The following is an 18,406-nucleotide window of genomic DNA, read 5'->3' on the forward strand; positions in this document are numbered from 1 at the left end:
TTAGTGCAGTCTGAGCCTGATTATTTCTATCAGCTTTGATGGAATAACAGTGCAAAGGCTGTCAAAGAGGGAAAAACACAACACTGAATTATCTCAGTTTTGCTGTTGTCACTAAACACCACAGGTGTAGTAGAAACATATTCCTCTTTTTCTTCTTTTCTTTACTAATGGGTGATATCCACATTTCTGTCATTTCTTTTTGGATAGCACATCAGAAACAAACAAACAAAAAACCCCGAATTTACCCAACAGTTCAAAATGAAGTGCTAGATCTCATTTCTTTGACTACTCTAAGATGTTCCAGAGTTCCCTTATTACTGCCATTGAGGCAACAGACTTGTGATATCCTGTCTGAAAAATAGAATACTTTCAACATTTTACTACATGACCACGGCATTGACTTCCATACTGATGTAAAGCCTCACAATAAAGTACTCGTGTCTGTGATGGAATGGGGAACTGGAAATCAGTCACTGTATACGAGTGTTCAGGAGACTCTGAAGAAACAGACAGATGTTGGCAATGTCCCAAACATTACCATTTCTCCCAACAACAACTAATTGCTCAATCAGTAGGGAGCTTCCTGGAGGACTTAAGGATTTCCCCTTTATATCATTTTTCATCTGTAGGAAAGAAAATTCTCCAAGTAATCCCAGACAGTCACAGTCATCTTCTCTAGACACAGATGACATTTCAGTTGTTGGTTTGTTTCTTTTTTTTTCTTTTCAAATACTCTGCAGTCACAAAGACAAAATAAAAAGGACTCACAAAAACAAAAGAAACAGCTTTCAACCAGACAGGAATGTATAAATATAAACAGTGCTGCTGAACAGCTCAGTCAGTCCCATTTGCAGCTGCAGGGATTCATTAAGTCTTTTGAAACAAGATAGTTCTGCAGAAGTCTTAAGCCTGCATGTAAAAACAACTGAACGTGCTACTATTACTGATAGCAGGAATATCTTCCGTGGATGCTGGAATCTCAGTCAACGTATTTCTTCCCATGGTTCTCCCATGAGCCTTTCCACTTTAAGATGTTTCCTTGCTAACTGTAATCTCAAAGTCCCAGATAATGAGGAAAAGAAAAAGGAGTGGGTGTAAACAAAGCTGAAGTCTTTGGAACTGGTCAGCTTCCCTTGGGCCTTCTTACAATCCTCACTGCAAACCCTCTCATTCCAATTGCAATCCTCTGTGGGCTTCCCACAGACGGAGAAACAAAAGTAAAGACTGCTCCAATTTGGGTTGTCTACTGCCATCACCCAAAGCAGCATTAAGCCAATGGATGAGAGCAGTCATGCTACTGGGCGCAGTGCAAGCATGCTTGTGGGGATTGGTGTCCAGAAGTTTTTGGTGTTACATGAACGTCTACAAGCACCCTAGGAAAATGACCACACAGCTATCCATGCGCTGTCTATCCTACCTTGTTCTATTCTGATGAGCCCCATCACAGCCTACTGCACACACACTAACAAATTCCTGTGAGACCTGGAGCCTTTTATACTGTAAGAGTTTATTTTAACCTAAATTTTATGATAGCTAAATAAACCGCCCAATTGCTTAAACTAAGCTTTTATGATGCCAATTTCATTTCTGAATGAGATGTAAGAAATTTAGGTACATGGGCACTTTATAGATTTCACCATACTTTCTGTTTCTTAATGAAAGAAGTGTTTGCTGTAGGCTCCAAGTTCATGAGACTGCACCTAGATTAATAGTTTGTTTCTTTTTTTTTTTTTCTTTTTCCTTTTATGCTTTGGGGTGGTCTAGAATAAACTATCCAAGAGTTCTCAGAGAGGATTAATATCAGGTAGGAATAGAATTTCTCAGTTCTTATTTAGGATCTGGATTCTATGTAGGAATCTGGATTTTTAGCTCCGTATCATTAAAGAACATAAACAACTTGACTCAAATCACAAAGGACTTCTTACATGCCGTAAGTAACATACATTTGAGAGCTTTACTGGATCTTAGTTCAGAAAACCTGATAAGGTGTAACGCAATACCCCTGTAGGACAATGTAAAGAAATGCAAAGCACTCTGTCCATATAAGTGCTTTTATACATATATTCCTTATAATGTTCCCTTAGACTTATATATAGGCTACCAAGATTCTGTGCGTTGATTTTCAGTCTCAACACACAAATATCTGCATGTGCTTCTCCTGCTAATTCTCCATTCCAACTAAACTGGACTTAAGGAACCACCAGTAATCCTGGATGATGTCCCGGGACTGCTGGTAGGGAATGCAATGCCTCTGTCACCCTCTGTTCATCCCTGTGGTCTCTTGGGACCATCTGCAATTTGATCGTCTGATTACTATCAGCACCTGTTTGGTGTGGAGAAAGATCAGCAAACATAGTTTTTGCTGCTGTGCTAGTGAATGTGATAGCTTATTGGCCAGTATGGGCTGTTGGATGGGTTTGTGTCTCACCCTTTCCAACATAAATGGAAAGGTATAGGCAGGAGTTAGGACATATGCCAAAATACATTTTTATGTGCAAACAAGGCCCTAGGCATAGGGAGGAAGGAACATCTTCAGTCATGGCTCAGTCTGCAGGCAGTACAATGGATGGGAGGATGCTACCATGGCTAAATGGAGCCAATCCTGAGGTCAACTGAGCCTTCGGTCTTCTCTGCACAAATGTTTCACAACCCAGATTTGGTTCCGAATATTCAGCCAAAGATTTTCTTTCATAACCCCACATAATTCACCATCCACACATCGCACTAAACCATAAGGAACAGAGAGCAGTGTCAAGACATCATCAATCAAATGATATTGGTCACAGCTTCCCTGGTGGGGAGGACAAGGGTCTTCTCACATCAAAGCACACTTTCTACCCACTAAGTGTAATTCCTGTCACTCTTCATGTTGCAGGACAGCTTTACACTCTTGCTTTGGAGGGTTAGCATCTTGAACATGGGAAGTTCAAGATGGTTTCCATCTCTCCCATTGCCAAATGCTGTAGTTCCCAGTGGCTAAAGATGACAGCTGACAGAATTGCCATAGGGAGCTCTCATGCTGACCTGTGGGCTTCTGTGATGAAATGTTGATGTTTATACCATAGACACCTACCATGGAGCAATCTCTCTTTAGTTGATGAATGTGTGTGTATTCAAGAAGTTAATACCGTCTTCTGAAGCAGACACTTGACATATCTCAGATGAACTGTGCCACTAAAGACATCTACAACCCTCAATATGCCATAGAGAAAGCCAGAGGTGAGGGGCTTAGACACAAGCATCTGCCCCAAACACATCTGAAGCCAGGTGAGTGGATTGCTTTCCCAGGGATGTGTTTCCCTGAGCCACCCATCCCAGCCTGCAGAGGGTGCCCACTTTGCAACAAACCTGGCTTACATGCAGGCTTTGTGCTTTCTTCTTTGCTTTAGGAAATCCCGTCACAGAAAGCATTAGTTGGGTATTTTGAGGAATGCTCAATTCTGCCTCTTCCTCCCAACCCCCTCCTCCCCAACCACCATGGTAGGCAAAAATAGTTAAATGTTTGGAGTTAGATTGCACGCATTGTTTATCCACACTTGCTCCTGCTTCTATGTCTAGCAGAGGAAATAACTTGCTACAATAAAGCATCACCCCATGAGGTAACATCAGATAAGCAAAGCTGGACAAAAATGTTTGCTTTGGCAATTCTCCACTTTCTTTAATTTGGCTGGAGAGCCTGCTTTTCTCTTAGAAATGTGAAGGCCCTGGCTGCACTCGACTGTAACACAGAGTTTCACGGTTTTCTTGGTAAGACAAGGAGAACAATCCCACCATATCTGACCCTCGTGCACAACTGGGCTGATAAGCATCAAGCCATACATATCAGAAAACCACAGCCAATGTTGTTTGCATTAATTTTCTGCCTTTCCAGAAAAATTAGCCTTTGCAACCTGCTTATCCTCTGCAATCAGAAGCTGCACAATGCCACAGCTATATGCAATTCTGATCTAATACAGGGAGAACATTTTAGGTCAGAGGCAGCCTCCTGTCCTCCAGTGCCCCATGCAGTCGGTGCCAGGGGATGGGGGCACAGCCAAGAAAATCGGCTGCCACACCAGTGGCATTGCCACAGCCTCTCACTTTGCACCTAACAGGAAGATTCTCTAGTTCAGCCTCATTTCCAGGCAGAAAGTGCACCTGGCACAGCATGAGCATTGTCCCTGCAGGCTGGAAGCCCTAAATAGGCTGGGCTTACTTCTTGGTTTATTCTCTGACCCTCCTCTTCCTCCTTCAACAACAACATGTGTAACAATATTTCTAGAGCACAGTGTTAAAACAATGCACACCTGATGACAATAGAAATACCAGCTGGAAAACTTTAGTAAGAAACATTAAACCTAATTTTCTAACCAAGTAATAACTGAAGGGAATTTCTCAGATTTTGAGCTGTTTTCACTCATGTTAAATTGGCTTACCTGGGAGCTTTCTGTTTAACACGGAGTACTTTGATAGGACAAAGGGGAATGGTTTTAAAATAAGACAGGGGAGGTTTAGGTTAGATGTTAGGAGGAAGTTTTTCACACAGAGAGTGGTGACACACTGGAACAGGTTGCCCAAGGAGGTTGTGGATGCCCCATCTCTGGAGGCATTCAAGGCCAGGCTGGATGTGGCTCTGGGCAGCCTGGTCTGGTGATTGGCCACCCTGCACATAGCAGGGGGTTGAAACTAGGTGATCTTTGTGGTCCTTTTCAACCCAGGCCATTCTATGATTTTGTGATTCTATGATACTTAACAGGATATTTTACATTTATTCTTAGCAATAACCAGCGTGTACTTAAAATCTGAATTTCTGGTTAAACAACATAGAAACAAACTATAATTTCACACAGTCATATATTTTTCGTGGTGTCGTGAGTGCCAAATCAGAGATGAAAGCAAACTGATGACAGACAAAGGGAACCTTCTGTCTCGCTGGGTGGCTGGTTTCATCTGGAGAGAGTCAATACAAGCCACGTGTCAGCAAATGGAGAGCAGAACTGCAGCAAAGTCCAATATGGGTTCTACACACAAGGCTCAGGGAACATTATGTTGTGCATCAGTGGGTGAACCTGCCCACACCCTGCAGCACTGCCATCCCCATCTCTGTCAGACCCAGCTGCACAGGCTTAGGGAGGAGAAAGAATCTCTCTCAAAAAGAAAGCACAGTTCCATCTTTTTGTGTGTGTGTGTTGTTCTACCCATCATTCCCCCTCTTCACCAGAGAATCTGGAGATCAAAAGTCAAACGTTTATAAGAAAAGACAGCACTGTAAACCTTGGACTTAAAAGACCAACAGACTTTAAAAAAAAAAAAAAGCCAACTTGAGCTCTTCCTGCATCTTATGTCTGAACTTCTTCATTTCCAAGCTTCAGTTTTCTAGTCTGTAAACAGGAGTAATCTTTTCCTGTCTCAGAGCAGTACTGTAAGAAGATCAAGTGATTCGTGGCTGTAGGGTGCTATGAAATGGCAATATGGAGATACATACACACTCATATTTTTATGTAGTCACAGGTGGACACCTGGACTTCTTACATTTTATTTTTTGCATACCTGCTGTTTTTCTGTTAGCCATATTACTGTCTTTCTAAACACAAAGCTTTCTGGGCAGCAAGAGGGGCTTGATATGTTTAGGTGAATACGGGCTTGCACAGGAATGACATACTGCACTTCCTTGACATATAGGCTTCGTGCATCTTCCAAGCGCCAGTGGCAGAACATTTTGACATTTGATAACAAAGGCAGAACATGGGCTCAGAGTAGGCTTTCATTTGCAACATACAGTCACATTATCAGGTCTTTCAGAGCAATCTAGAACTGAAAAGTGAGGCAACGCATCATCTAGATGTGCCTCCCATAACTTGGCTGGTTCAAATAATACACTACTGAACTATGATATTTTGAATTCAGGCAAAAAAAGGAATTCTCTCTTTCTGCTGCAGTGCCCTCAGACGCAGGTCACACAAGCTCCATGAAAAGCTCTTTGTTTGCCTGACTCCCACGTCGCAGCCCATATCAATAACACCTTTTGTTCCATGTTCTTGTGAACCCTTCTGTATACCCCAGACCTCAGTTTTGTTTGCCTTTGCTGTCGTTGTTTTTTGGTTTGGTTTGGTTTGGTTTTTTTTTAATAGAATCATAGAATCATTTGAGTTGGAAGGGATTCTTAAAGATCACCTAGTCCAAATCCTCTGCAATGAACAGGGACACCTGCAGCTCAATCAGGATTCTCAGCACTGGGCTCTCCTTTCCTCGAGCTTTAGGAGATGGGAATCTCACAGCAGTCAGACTGATCAACAACATCACATCTGGAAAACACTTTCCTCACTGATGACGAGCTAGCAGCACGATAGCTCTGACCCAACCTCCACTTCCATGTTGCTATTAGTGGCACAATTCACTTTTTATTTCCTCCCAACCTGGACAGCAAGGATTTCCCTTCCAGAAGCACAGCAAAGCAAACCAAAACACAACACACCACCATCTATTTTAGAACTAAACTCAGAACTCCTGCTTTACTTAGCCTACAGAAATCTTCATTTTGTTGTTACTAAAGAAATAGAAATCAGTTTCTTGGTCACATCCATGGCCTGCCTTGCTCTGGTGCACTCCCCTCCACTGTTTCCTTTTCTCCATCCTTTGCTGCAGCACCCTGCAGACAAACCTTGCTGGGACACGTAACTCGTTGATAAAAGGCTACAGGAAGCCCTGCTGTCATTTTGCAATGTGGATCTAATGCAACTGTGCTGCAAATACAAAACAATAAAGATTTCGTCTAGAGGGCTAAATGCCTTCCTTGTTGTAGTTAATAAATACACATTCAGCCACAGAATGTGTGTCTGTGTGTATACACAAACAGGATGGCAGCAGTCTGTGCTTCTCATTTGTGGAATTTCGTTTATGCTACCCCTTTTGTTCATCTTTTCATTAAGGACAAATAACAAATGGACACATTTGGCTTCAAGAAGGAGATAAGTATTTCCTGCTGCCATTAGGAAAAATGTGAGAGACAAAAATAAAGTGTTACAGCATGGAGCTGCACAGGAGATGGTTTATCGGCATTTTTACCTGCTTAAAATAAAACACATCCACATGAGAAAAGTTAATTATGGCAAAAGATTGAACAGCTTTTGCTTACTTTGCCAGAAAAAAACATTTAGAGTTGCCATTAAAGGACATTTTGTTACATTCAATCCAACAACATTAAGCTGCATTTCTGCCCTGGTGCTATTCAACTCAGTCAGAACATTTCAGCAGCCAGAGAGGAGGCAGCTCTGAGAGCTCAGAGCATTTGCACTGCCACATCTCAGGGAAACCACAGGCTCACCTCTCACCATTCCCTTCACATCATGTCACAGCCGGGAGGTTAGCCAATGCTTCCAATAAGCAAATCTTTTTTCCATCTACAAGCCATTTTTGAGTTACGTCCTTATTGCTTCGCGTTGATGAGCGCAATAAGGAAAGCATCATGCTCTTCTGATAAGAAGCCCATTTCAAAGGCAGTCCTGGACATATCAGCACACTCCCTCCTGCCTCAGGGACCATTTGCACACGTGTTATCTCTCAGCTTGTCCATTTGCCAGCTTAGTGCTCATGTCATCCCTGCTGATATTTTGCAGGGCATAATGCACTGTGCAGGCTTGTATTTGTTCTGACAACTTGGCTGCAATTTTCTTTGGCTCTTCATGTCACATTTGAATTTATTTGTATTTATTTTAGGCTTTACTCAATCAATTAAGGTCCCCTAGAAAACAAATGCTTGTGGATTTCCTAAGACTAGAAACCATGATAAACTCATATGGGACTTAACATTTTAATATACAACTGATGATACAATGACAGACAAATCACTTCTACTCACAGGGTTTATGAAATACTTTATACCACTCACGAATTCATTCACATTCGGGGAGCTTGGTTTGGAATTCAGGCTTGTTGAACTCTTGTCCTTGCTATACGTCAGGAATGGGTCAATATGCTCACACCACTTTTCCTCTTCCCTCTTGGTTTTGACCCACTTTTGAAGAGAGATACCAACTAAGGAGCTGGTTATGAAGTTTACTTCTGAACAAATTTTATGTGGAAGGTAATTCACTTACCTCCCATATCTTTCTCCACACATCCAACTCTACTTCTTTATCCCAGGATTCTTCTTTCTCTCGAGCCTATACTTGCTTTGTTTTCTCATCTGTTTCTTCCTCTAATAAAATTATGTGTATTTTGAAAATCAACACGCTATTTGCTTAAAGAGTTAAGTGGTGTAATGAAACCTTTGCAGTGTTCAAGGATCTGGGCTTGTTCAGCCTGGAGAAAAGAAGGCTGTGGGGTGACCTCATTGCAGCCTTTCAGTACCTAAAGGGAGCCCACAAACAGGAGGGGAGTCAACCCTTTGAAAGGGTAGATAATGGCTGGACAAAGGGAAATGGTTTTAAGTTGAGGGAGTGAAGATTTAGGTTGGATGTCAGGGGGAAGTTCTTTACAGAGAGAGTGGTGAGGTGCTGGAACACGCTGCCCAGAGAGGTTGTGGATGCCCCGTCCCTGGAGGTGTTCAAGATCAGATTGGATGGGGCCCTGGGCAGCCTGGTCTAGTATGAAAAGGGGAGGTTGGTGGCCCTGCATGTGGCAGGGGGGTTGGAGATTCATGATCCTTCAGGTTCCTTCCAATCCGGGCCATTCTGAGATTCTGTGATTCTGTTTGTTTTTCTTAGGAAATGTTTGATTCTAGCATGCTGGATAAGAGGTATTTTATAACATCATCAGAGATCTCCTCCTGAAATTTCACATCGTCTCACAAAAACATTGGCTTAATCAAAACAAACATACGTGGTTGTGTGGTGCCAGGAAGGATTCATATTTGGAAGAGGAGAGATGAGAGCATTTTTTCATATTGATCAAGGGAGAGGCTCCAGCCTTCACCACATGGCCTTCTCAGACAGGAGGAGACACACTGCTACCATGAAAGATTCCTGTATTGCAGTCTGGGTTTAATTCCCATTGGATGACAGGAAGAAATCTTCATTACTTAAACCAGGAACACTTTCTTATTTTTTCTCAAAAATACAGGTCTGTTTGGGGAAGCTCCATGTATTGCTACAGGAGATCCTATCTTTGGGTGAAGATGAAATGCTCAGCTGCTTCAATAAGGATTTTGTACATCATTTTTCCACATAATCAAAGATCATTGTGTTAAGATAGCAGAATATTTGAGATGCTTTTTTTTTTAATGCAAAATCATTGTCAGGCATCTCCATGATAACCTTTCTGCCCCCTGTGTTTCCTGTCTGTGTGTTCCCCTCCCTGCCTGTTCACATGTGGGTAAAAATCGACATGTTTCATGTTTCTCAACCTCTACAGAATTCTTGTGCCCAGAGCAACAAAAGAAGATGTGACAGGAGCATGGTATGATGGGCACATCACCCTCAAGCAATAAATAGTTTATGCCTTAATTTAATATCCTTAACTGAAAAGCACACCTGCAAAGGCGGGTTTGTGGAGCTTGAAGCAGGAGGTTGACTGCTTTAGCTCAGTGTTGTTCAGCATGGTGAACAGCAGTTTGCACATTTCCCCTCTTGCAGCAGACAGAATGCCACTGTCCAGATTAGCATTTGGGTTTGCTGGTGCCTGAAGACATTTTTATGAGGCCAGTTCACAATTCTGACCTCTAACAATGGGAAATCCTATTGAGGTGGCACCAAGGGTGACACAGGGGGGATGACAGTGCAGAACTTCCTGTCCTTGAAAATTCCAGTTTATTTTGTGGCATCAGGCTGCAAATTATAGTTCACACAATTAAGGAGAAACTCCCAGGTCTTAATGTGCTGAGTATATTTGGCACATGCCCAGCCTGCAACACATTCTGGTCAAATAACGTGGAATCAGCTTTCTCACTCCATAGGGATTTGCTGGTTAAGTATGTTAACTTCCACAACCATCTATTTTTTTTTCTTTAATGTTCTCATATGATCTCGCATCCCTTTACTCCTCCCACCTTGCAGAAAAATACAGAGAAAAAAAAAAAAACAGAATGTCATCTTGGCAGCATTTTTGAAGGAAAAAGAAAAGCAAGAAATAAATGTGGAATGAGTATGTCACACCATCATTTACCTCTAAAATAACCTTCTCATTGTGAGAAAATTTACAGTACATAGGTCTGAGCAATTTGTCTTTAGGGTCAAGGTAGTATGTTATATGAACAAGGTGGCATCAGAAAAGGTCAACAAGAAACACCATCCCACAGTGCCCCAGGCTGAGGAAATGATAGATAGGTGGATGGATGAATGGACAGATGGATGGATGGATGGATGGAGGGATGCATGGATGGATGGATCAGTGGATAACTTGATGGATGAGTGGATGGAATACCTGACCCAGGATCTGTTACCTAGCAATTATATATATATATATATATTTAATTTATTTTGGTCTTTAACATCTTCTTGTGATATTTTTAATGATTTTTTTTCAAGTGATATATTAAATCTATTACATTTTGCACATATTTCTTACATTATCAGTGTCTACTAGCCAGTAGAATCTATGAGTACCTGCTAATCCTAAAGGTTCAGAGATACATCTGGAAATCTCTACTTAGGTAACATGACCTTTAAGTCAAAAGGGAGTCTAAAGCCCTCCTGAGTTTACAAGGAGGAGAAACATTTGTTTCGGTATTTTCTGCAGCATTTTTCTATCTTGATTCTCATGTTCCCTGAGTCCTCACTGCAACAGCTGATCAGATGGTATGAGCATGCAAATTCTGAAGAAAATTAAATCCTGTTTTATCCAACTAACTGCTTAAATCTACCTTAAATTTGACAGTGCCAGAAGAATGGAAGGTGGAAAATGTGACTGTTAAAAGGACCTTGGGGCTCACCCAAGTCAGTATTTGAGGTCTGTGCCAGGCAACTTACTGGAAGCTGTAATGAGGAATAGAATTAGTAGACTCAATGACACATTGGAGAAAAATCAGCATTGCATATCAAGTAGAAGTTCATATTTTTGCAAATCCATTAGATTTTCAAAGAGTGATTTTGTTTGTAGAGAAGGGTGATTCTGATCATATTATTTACCTGTATTTTCAAAAAGCTTTTGATTTGCCTTTTACCATGGGTTTTCTAAGTGTGTTCTTATGAATAAGAGGATAAAAAACTGTCTAAAAGAAAGGAAACTTGCCATTAGTTTACAAAATATAAAATAATTTCCAGAGCCCACAAAAATCTCTGCCTCTCAACATATTCAGAAATGTTATGGAGAAGCATAATGCCATGATGATGGCTTGCAGACACAGAAAGGGAGGTGGAGGGCAGCACTGGGGCAGCCACCTCACAGATTTGTTGGGTTGTTCTTGTTAGGTTTGCTGCATGCCAGCACAAGAAGCAGACGTGACTAAAGGGTGGGAACAAGAAATACTAGGACTGTTCCTTGGAGCAATGCTGGAAACTATGGCCCAAATGGCCCAAAGCTCTGCTACTTTGGAAAGGAGTTGCTTCAGGCAGGATACAACAGAGGCAAACAAAAAGGGTGTTATCATTCACTCCTAGAAGACAGGAATTTGGGGTACCCTACGGCATTACCAGGCATGGAATGCAAGGCTCAGGAAAGGCAGGAATCATAGAATCATTAGGGTTGGAAAAGGCCACTAAAATCATCTAGTCCAACCACTAGCCTACCCCCACCATGCCCACTGACCATATCCCTCACTGCCACATCCACGAGGTTCTTCAACACCTCCAGGGTTGGTGACTGCATCCCCTCCTTGGGCAGCCTGTGCTACTGCATCACCACTCCTGAGAAGAAATGCTTCCTAATATCCAACCTGATATATATGTAATAAGTATTGTTTACATTAGTTACAATGTACATGCTATAGATTATTGTGGATATACAAGCATCTGTTAGGTATAGCAAAAGAAATGACATCCTATGATCTGTCACGTTCACTTGTCTGCTGAAAACAGTAGCAATAAACCTTGGTGGACTCCAGGTGCAGTTGGGAGCTCTGACCCACAGCTCTGGGATCAATTCAATAAATAGATGTGGCACTGAGGGGCAGTTAATGGGGTTTCACGGAATCATAAGGGTTGGAAGGGACCTCTGGAGATCATCCAGTCCAGACTTTTGCAATAGGTTTCCTACGCAGGACGTGTGCCGTGTGACCGCGGATGGAGAGCGGTTAGCGTAGCGGCGAATGACATAGCGGTACGGATCGTGCCAACCTCTTTCTTTAGGAGCCGACTGTAAAACTGCAACATTAGCGGCGAACAAAACACGCTGGGACGCGGGGGAAAAGCCCTTTCACGCGGTCACACGGCCCTCCCCACGCGGGGGCAGCCCCGCAGGCAGGTGGGCGGCTGGGGGCGGGCAGGGGGCGTGCGGCCGAGCCCGGTGCTCCGCCGCGAGGTGTGTCCCGCCCGCGGCGGCCGGGAGCCATTGGGTGGGATGGGCGAGCGGCTCCCCCGGCGGGCTCGTCAGGCTCCTCGCTCCACGCCCGCCCCGCGTCGCTCCGCTCCGCTCCGCCGCACCATGCCGCAGCCCCTCGGGGCCGCCCTGCTGCTGGCGCTGCTGGCGGCGGACTGCTCGCAGGGTGAGTACCGAACCGGACCGGGAACCCGGCGCCGGGCGCGGCATCTCCATGGGAGGCGGCGGCGGGGGGCGGCCGGGCGCGGGGCTGCGCCGCTACCGAGCTCGGCCGCTCATCGCTGCCTCTGCCGTTCTTCCTCCCGCCGTCTGGCCCAGCCGTGCTGCTGCGCGCCCCGGAGGCTGCCCAGTTCCTGCGGCAGAGGCAGCGGCGAGCGTACCAGATCTTCGAAGAGACCAAGCAAGGGCACCTGGAGAGAGAGTGCGTGGAGGAGCACTGCAGCAAAGAGGAGGCCCGGGAGGTCTTCGAGAACGACCCCGAAACGGTAAGGAGCGCGCAGGTGGCGGGTCTCCTCCCGGTGGGGATGCAGTGGGAGGAGGACGAAGCGCTGGGAAGAGGCTGGGAGCCCCGTGGCACAACCAGCACCCACTGCCGGGGCCGCTGGAAGTGCCCCCGTGAGGAGGATGCTGCGGGTACTTGGGCAGGGCGTGCCGGCGAGATGCTGGCTCAGGGAAGGGCACCGCGCCGCCCTGCCGCGAGTGCGCTGCAAGGTGACGCGGTGCCTCCCGGACACCTCGCTGCCCTCCCGCCGGCTGTGCTGAGGGCCCCTCGCCCAGCGGGGAGGCAGAGCTGAGGTTTCTGATGAACACACGCTGACGCTCCCTTGTCAGCTTCAGCTGAGTGAGCGTTTCGGAGCAGGCAGGTTCAGGAGCTGTCACTATGGAGGCACGCCTGTCGGCGCCTGCTGCTGCTACGCTCCCCCAGCCAGGTGCGGCTAGAAGCACCCAGCATGAAAGGCTGACCTTGGGCTCCCTGTTGCAGGCTGTCACGTCTGCCATCCTCTCACTGCACAACGCGTGCATGCGGCTCTGCTGCTTTGCAGAGCTTGGTTCGCCTGCTCCATTCCTTCCTCTCCACGCTGCTTGGAAGCGGCCGCTCCCGTTGCAGAGCTGATCTGGCAGCGAGTAGCAGCAGGAGGTGTTTTTCTCAGGCCAGCGCTGCACGGTGTGTTCCAGCTAATTGCTCGGTGCTTCGAGGAGATAGGGAGCGTGTATGTGTGTGTGCATGCGTAGGTGTGTTTGTACACAGCACATGCACCAGAGGCGAGGGAGGGACAGAGGAGCTATTCTGTGTCTCCTTGGGACAAGCCTTGACATGTGCGCTCCGTCAGGCGCTGGCTGTTGTTACAAAGCAGCGTTAAGGGCAGCAGAGAGGTTGGCTTTGCTTTCTGCCAAGTTTTAATTTAGAGCTTAATACAGAGCTGCTGCCCAGGCAGTGTTTAGTGGCGCATCAGTTCTGTGTGCATCTCATCGGCAGCTTGTGCCTGCAGCTGGGGTGCATTAAAAAGAGCAAGGCCAGGGAGTTGAGGGAGGTGATCCTCCCTCTCTGCCCTGGCGAGGCCACGTTGAGAACACTGTGTCCAGTTCTGGGCTTCCCAGTTCAAAAAAGACAGGGACCTCCCAGAAGGAGTCCAGCAGAGGCCCACAAAGATCATAAAGGGCCTGGAGCATCTCCTTTATGTGGAAAGGCTGAATAACCTGGGTCTGTTCTGCCTGGGGAAAAGAAGACTGAGGGAAGGGGTCTGATTAATGTTTATAAATATCTGAAGGGAGGTGGGATGCAAATGGATGAGGCCAGGCTCTTTTTGGTGGTTCGTAGCAACAGGACAAGAAGCAATGACCTAAAACTTGAATGTAGGAAGTTCTGTACAAACATGTGGAAGACCTGCTTTATGGTAAGGGTGATGGAGTGCTGGAACAGATTGCCCTGAGAGGTTGTGGAGTCTCCTGTGGAGATGTTCAAGACCCCGCCAGACCTGTGCAACCTTCTGTAAGGATCCTGCTTTACCAGGAGGGTTGGACTCAACGATCTCTTCAGGTCCTGTCCAACCCTTGTGATTCTCTGTAATATCCAATGTAAGAGAGTGGCTCGCACTGCTATTTCCATATTCCAGGTGATATCCACAAGCTTAGAATAAGTATTCACTACAGAGTAGCGAGTGCAGGAGGAATCTTGCAAATGGAATTTGTAGTGAGGTAACCCAAGGTGAGCAGCTCTGCTATCTGCTATGGGTGGTGGGCTGTGTAGATGTGTTTGAATCAATATTTGGTATTTATATTGTGTACTGAAAAAAACATAGGGTTCTCCCTATGTTCTCTTGCTAATGAAAAGAGTGAAATCATTTGAGTTTAAATTCTTTCAGTGTGCAACATAAGAGCCAATCACACCATTTAGGTATATGTTCCATAGGGCAAACAAATCTTTCTGTCATTGCAAAGTATTTCAATTTTTTTTTTTTTTTTTGGTGTTCCCTTTACTACTGCTGCTAAGACTAGTTTGGGAAACCTCTGAAGAAATACCACTGAGGCTGAGTGAGCTCCTAGTACCTGTGCCCCCTTGCTGATATAACACATACTTTGTCAGTAATCTGGATAAAAGGATAGAGTGCACCCTCAGCAAGGGGAGAGGCTAATGCACCAGAAGACTGTGCTGTAATTCAACCAAACCTGGACAGGCTGCTGAGTTGGGTGGAAAGGAACTGAAAGAAGTTCAGCAAGAGCAAGTGTAGAGTCCTATACCTGGGGAGGAATAACTGCATGCATCAGTACAGGTTGGGGGCTGACCTGATGGAAAAGAACTCTCTGGTGAAGGACCTGGATGTGCTGGTGGGCAGCAGGTTGGCCATGAGCCAACAGTGTGTCCTGGTGGCCAAGAAGCCAGTGGCATCCTGGGATGTATACAAAGAATGTGGCCAGCAGGCTGAGGGAGGTGATCCTTCCCCTCTACTCTGCCCTGGTGAGGCCACATCTGGAACACTGTGTCCAGTTCTGGGCTCTTCAGTTCAAGAAGGACAGCAAACTGCTGGAGAAAGTCCACTGGAGAGCCGTAAAGATTATTAGAGGCCTGGAGCATCTCCCATATGAGGAAAGGCTGAGAGACCTGGGGATGTTCAGCACGGGGAAGAGCTTATAAATATCTGAAGAGCAGGAGTCAAGAGGATGGGGCCAGGCTCTTTTTGTTGGTGCCTGATGATAGGACAAAGAGCAAGGGGCATAAACTGGAACACAATTCCATCTGAACATGAGAAATAGCTTCTTTGAAGGTGACAGCACAAGAACAGGCTGCCTAGAGAGGCTGTGGAGTCTCCTTCTCCAGAAATACTCAAAACCCACCTGGATGCTTTCCTATGTTTCCTGTTACTGTAGGGAACCTGCTTTAGCAGGAGAGTTGGACTTGATCTCCGGAGGTCCCTTGCGATCCCTACAATTCTGTGATTCTGCAGCAAAACGCTTTATTTTATCATGTAAAACTTCCTGGCCACTGTTCTGACTCAGAGCGCCCAAGGACTGTGAGTTTACTTGCTCTGGGCAGTGTGTCCTTGCTCCTTACTGCCACATTGCTTGAATTTGGCTGAGAAGCAGCCATGGCACCTGATTTATGGCTTTCCCTATCTTTTCCAACCAGAATATGGCACAAGGCAGCACATGCACAAAGCTTGGAGTCATACGTATGAGCTGTTACTACTGCAAACACTTGAAGCCACCAGTTGTTTGTAAGGCATAGATGACTTCTGGCAGCACCTATGGATGTGATGAGCAGAATATTTTCCTCACCTGCCTTTCTGTGTGGCTTAATCTTGTTACATTTTCTTGCTACACACCTGAGGTAGCGGAGGTATCTCTTTAATTGTACTGCCATCTCCCTGGTGCTGCATTTATACCCAGTCCTGTTGGCTGACAGGAGAAGGAAACTAGCTGAGAGAGAGCTGGCTGGGGAAAGGTGAATACTGTTCAACAAACACTGCCTAGCAGTTTGTGAGTTGCAGAAACTGCTGCCAAACTTTGGCATATTTGGTAGAATGAAGACTTCTTAGTGACTGGGGAAATGTACTGATTACTGTTGACAGCTGATGATTTCTTGCATGTTGGAAGACTGAAATGTTTGTCTCTGAAGGCTGAATGTGGTCACAGAGGCTAACTGCGTAGGTCATGTCAGAAAGAAAAAGCTGCACAAGTTACTTCTTTAGGTTGGATATTAGGAAAAATTTCTTCTCAGAAAGAGTGGTGATACATTGGCACAGGCTGCCCAGAGAGGTGATGGAGTCACTGTCCCTGGAGTTGTCCACAAGAACTGTGGGGATGTGGCACTGAGGTACATGGTCAGTGGACATGGTGGGTATGGGCTGGTGGTTGGACTACATGATCTGAGAGGTCTTTTCCAACCGTTATGATTCTTGCCTTCCTTAGTCCTGCGGGGATCCCATGGTAGGCCATTCATAGGGAACATATCTGTGCATTGCTTGTATGCACTGTCAGGTCTGTCCACATCTCCCCAGTTTTATGCCATAAAATTCCAGAAGAGCATGAATCTAGCCCCATGGGTGCTCTCTGTGCTGGTGGGCAGTGTCTTGCAGCCATGATGGTTGAAGGTTCATTAGTGATTAGTCAAAGCTTGCTCTGCATCTCGCCTTTCCCAGCCCAGTGAACAGGCTGAGGGTTTGCAGGAAGCCAGGCTGGTGACCTAAACCAACCAAAGAGCAATTCCATGCTGTGTAGCAACATGCTCGGCAGTAAAAAGGGAGAGGAGTGGGGATTAGTTGGACATCTTTTGCTTGGCATCCAGCTGGACATCAGTCAACCTGGTGGTGAGTGGCTGCCTTTCCATAACTTGCTTTGCTTTCTTTCTCTCTCTTGTTCCACTTCTCTTTTGCTTATTAAGCACTTTTTACCTTGACCCACAATGTTTCTTGCTTCTGCTCTTCCTTTCCTTTCTCCCTGTCCTATTGCTGACAGGCCATATGGGTGGCTGCATGGTGCTTGGCTGCCTACCAGGGTCAACCCATCACAGAGACCTACAACTTAAAGCTGAGATGTGAAATTACATTAAATGGTTCAATCAGACAGTTCCAGATGTTAAGATGAGATGGAGCAAGGTTGTTATATAGCTTCCTTAATACTTCCCAACCAATGGATCCAGGCAATGGAAACATCCAGCTAAGAGTAATGTTACGGAAAGATAACCATTTACTGGACCAGGCAGTAAACAGCAATGGAATTGCATATTCCTGTAACAGTGCACACTTGTTCTACATCAGGCCTTCACTGTTTCAGTGATCAGATCAGCTTTTCAAAGAAACTGCAAGCAGTCTGCAGAACATTGGCTTTCCCTGTGACCTGCGTGCGGGTGTTGCCACATGTGCCATTACTTACATCAACTGCTAATAATAGTGTATTAGGTAGGGCCAAAAAGCCATCCATTTGCAGGCCAGCACAGCTTTTGTCTTTTAAGCCACGGAAAATATAAATATCGGCTTGCCCAGACTGGAGGAAGGAAGATCAATTGAAACATTTTTAGATTGTGAGGTTTTTTTAGGAGGCAGAACAAAACTTGGTCTGTGCAATTTGTATGACTATACATGGTAAAAACAAGTGCGAGCCCAGGTTAATGCATCTTGCAGCCTTTTTTTCATGGAGCTGGTGATAACATCCTTAGATGTTACTGAAGAATTCTAGGAAGGATTTTGTGTTACAGTTTCAGTTAGGCTAGAGATACCAAGCAGGAAAATGAAAATGATGGGAAAAAATAAGGGTGGGAGAAAATAAGGGTGGAAAGCATATTCTTGTGAGTTGTGAACTGAAATGCAGTGCATTATGTTTGTAAATGGAATCTATTGGAAAGATATGCAAAGAGTGATGGATGGGTGAAGTTGCAGAATATTTTGGATAAGATATCCAGATAAGAATGTTATCTCCTTTCAGATGTTGATGAGGCCTTATAAAAAGCTTTGCTGCAGAAATATTTGACCTTGGTATGCAGTCAAGGTACTACAGCTTGTTAACTGACTGATAAACTGCT

General features: G+C 45.1%; 1 protein-coding gene across 1 annotated transcript in view; it reads left to right on the plus strand.

Moving 5' to 3' along the window:
- The first annotated feature begins 12,390 nt into the window (after window positions 1-12,390).
- The window catches only part of GAS6 (growth arrest specific 6), a 36,573-nt gene continuing 30,557 nt past the window's right edge, over window positions 12,391-18,406 (plus strand). Inside the window, exons 1-2 of the mRNA XM_031613766.2 lie at window positions 12,391-12,556; window positions 12,709-12,875. Of these exons, the coding sequence (XP_031469626.2) occupies window positions 12,412-12,556; window positions 12,709-12,875 (312 nt within the window). The 5' untranslated portion in view covers window positions 12,391-12,411. The remainder of the gene's footprint in view (window positions 12,557-12,708; window positions 12,876-18,406) is intronic.

The sequence above is a fragment of the Phasianus colchicus genome, chromosome 1, assembly GCF_987193195.1.
Source record: "Phasianus colchicus chromosome 1, bPhaCol1.hap1.1, whole genome shotgun sequence".
NCBI lineage: Eukaryota > Metazoa > Chordata > Aves > Galliformes > Phasianidae > Phasianus > Phasianus colchicus.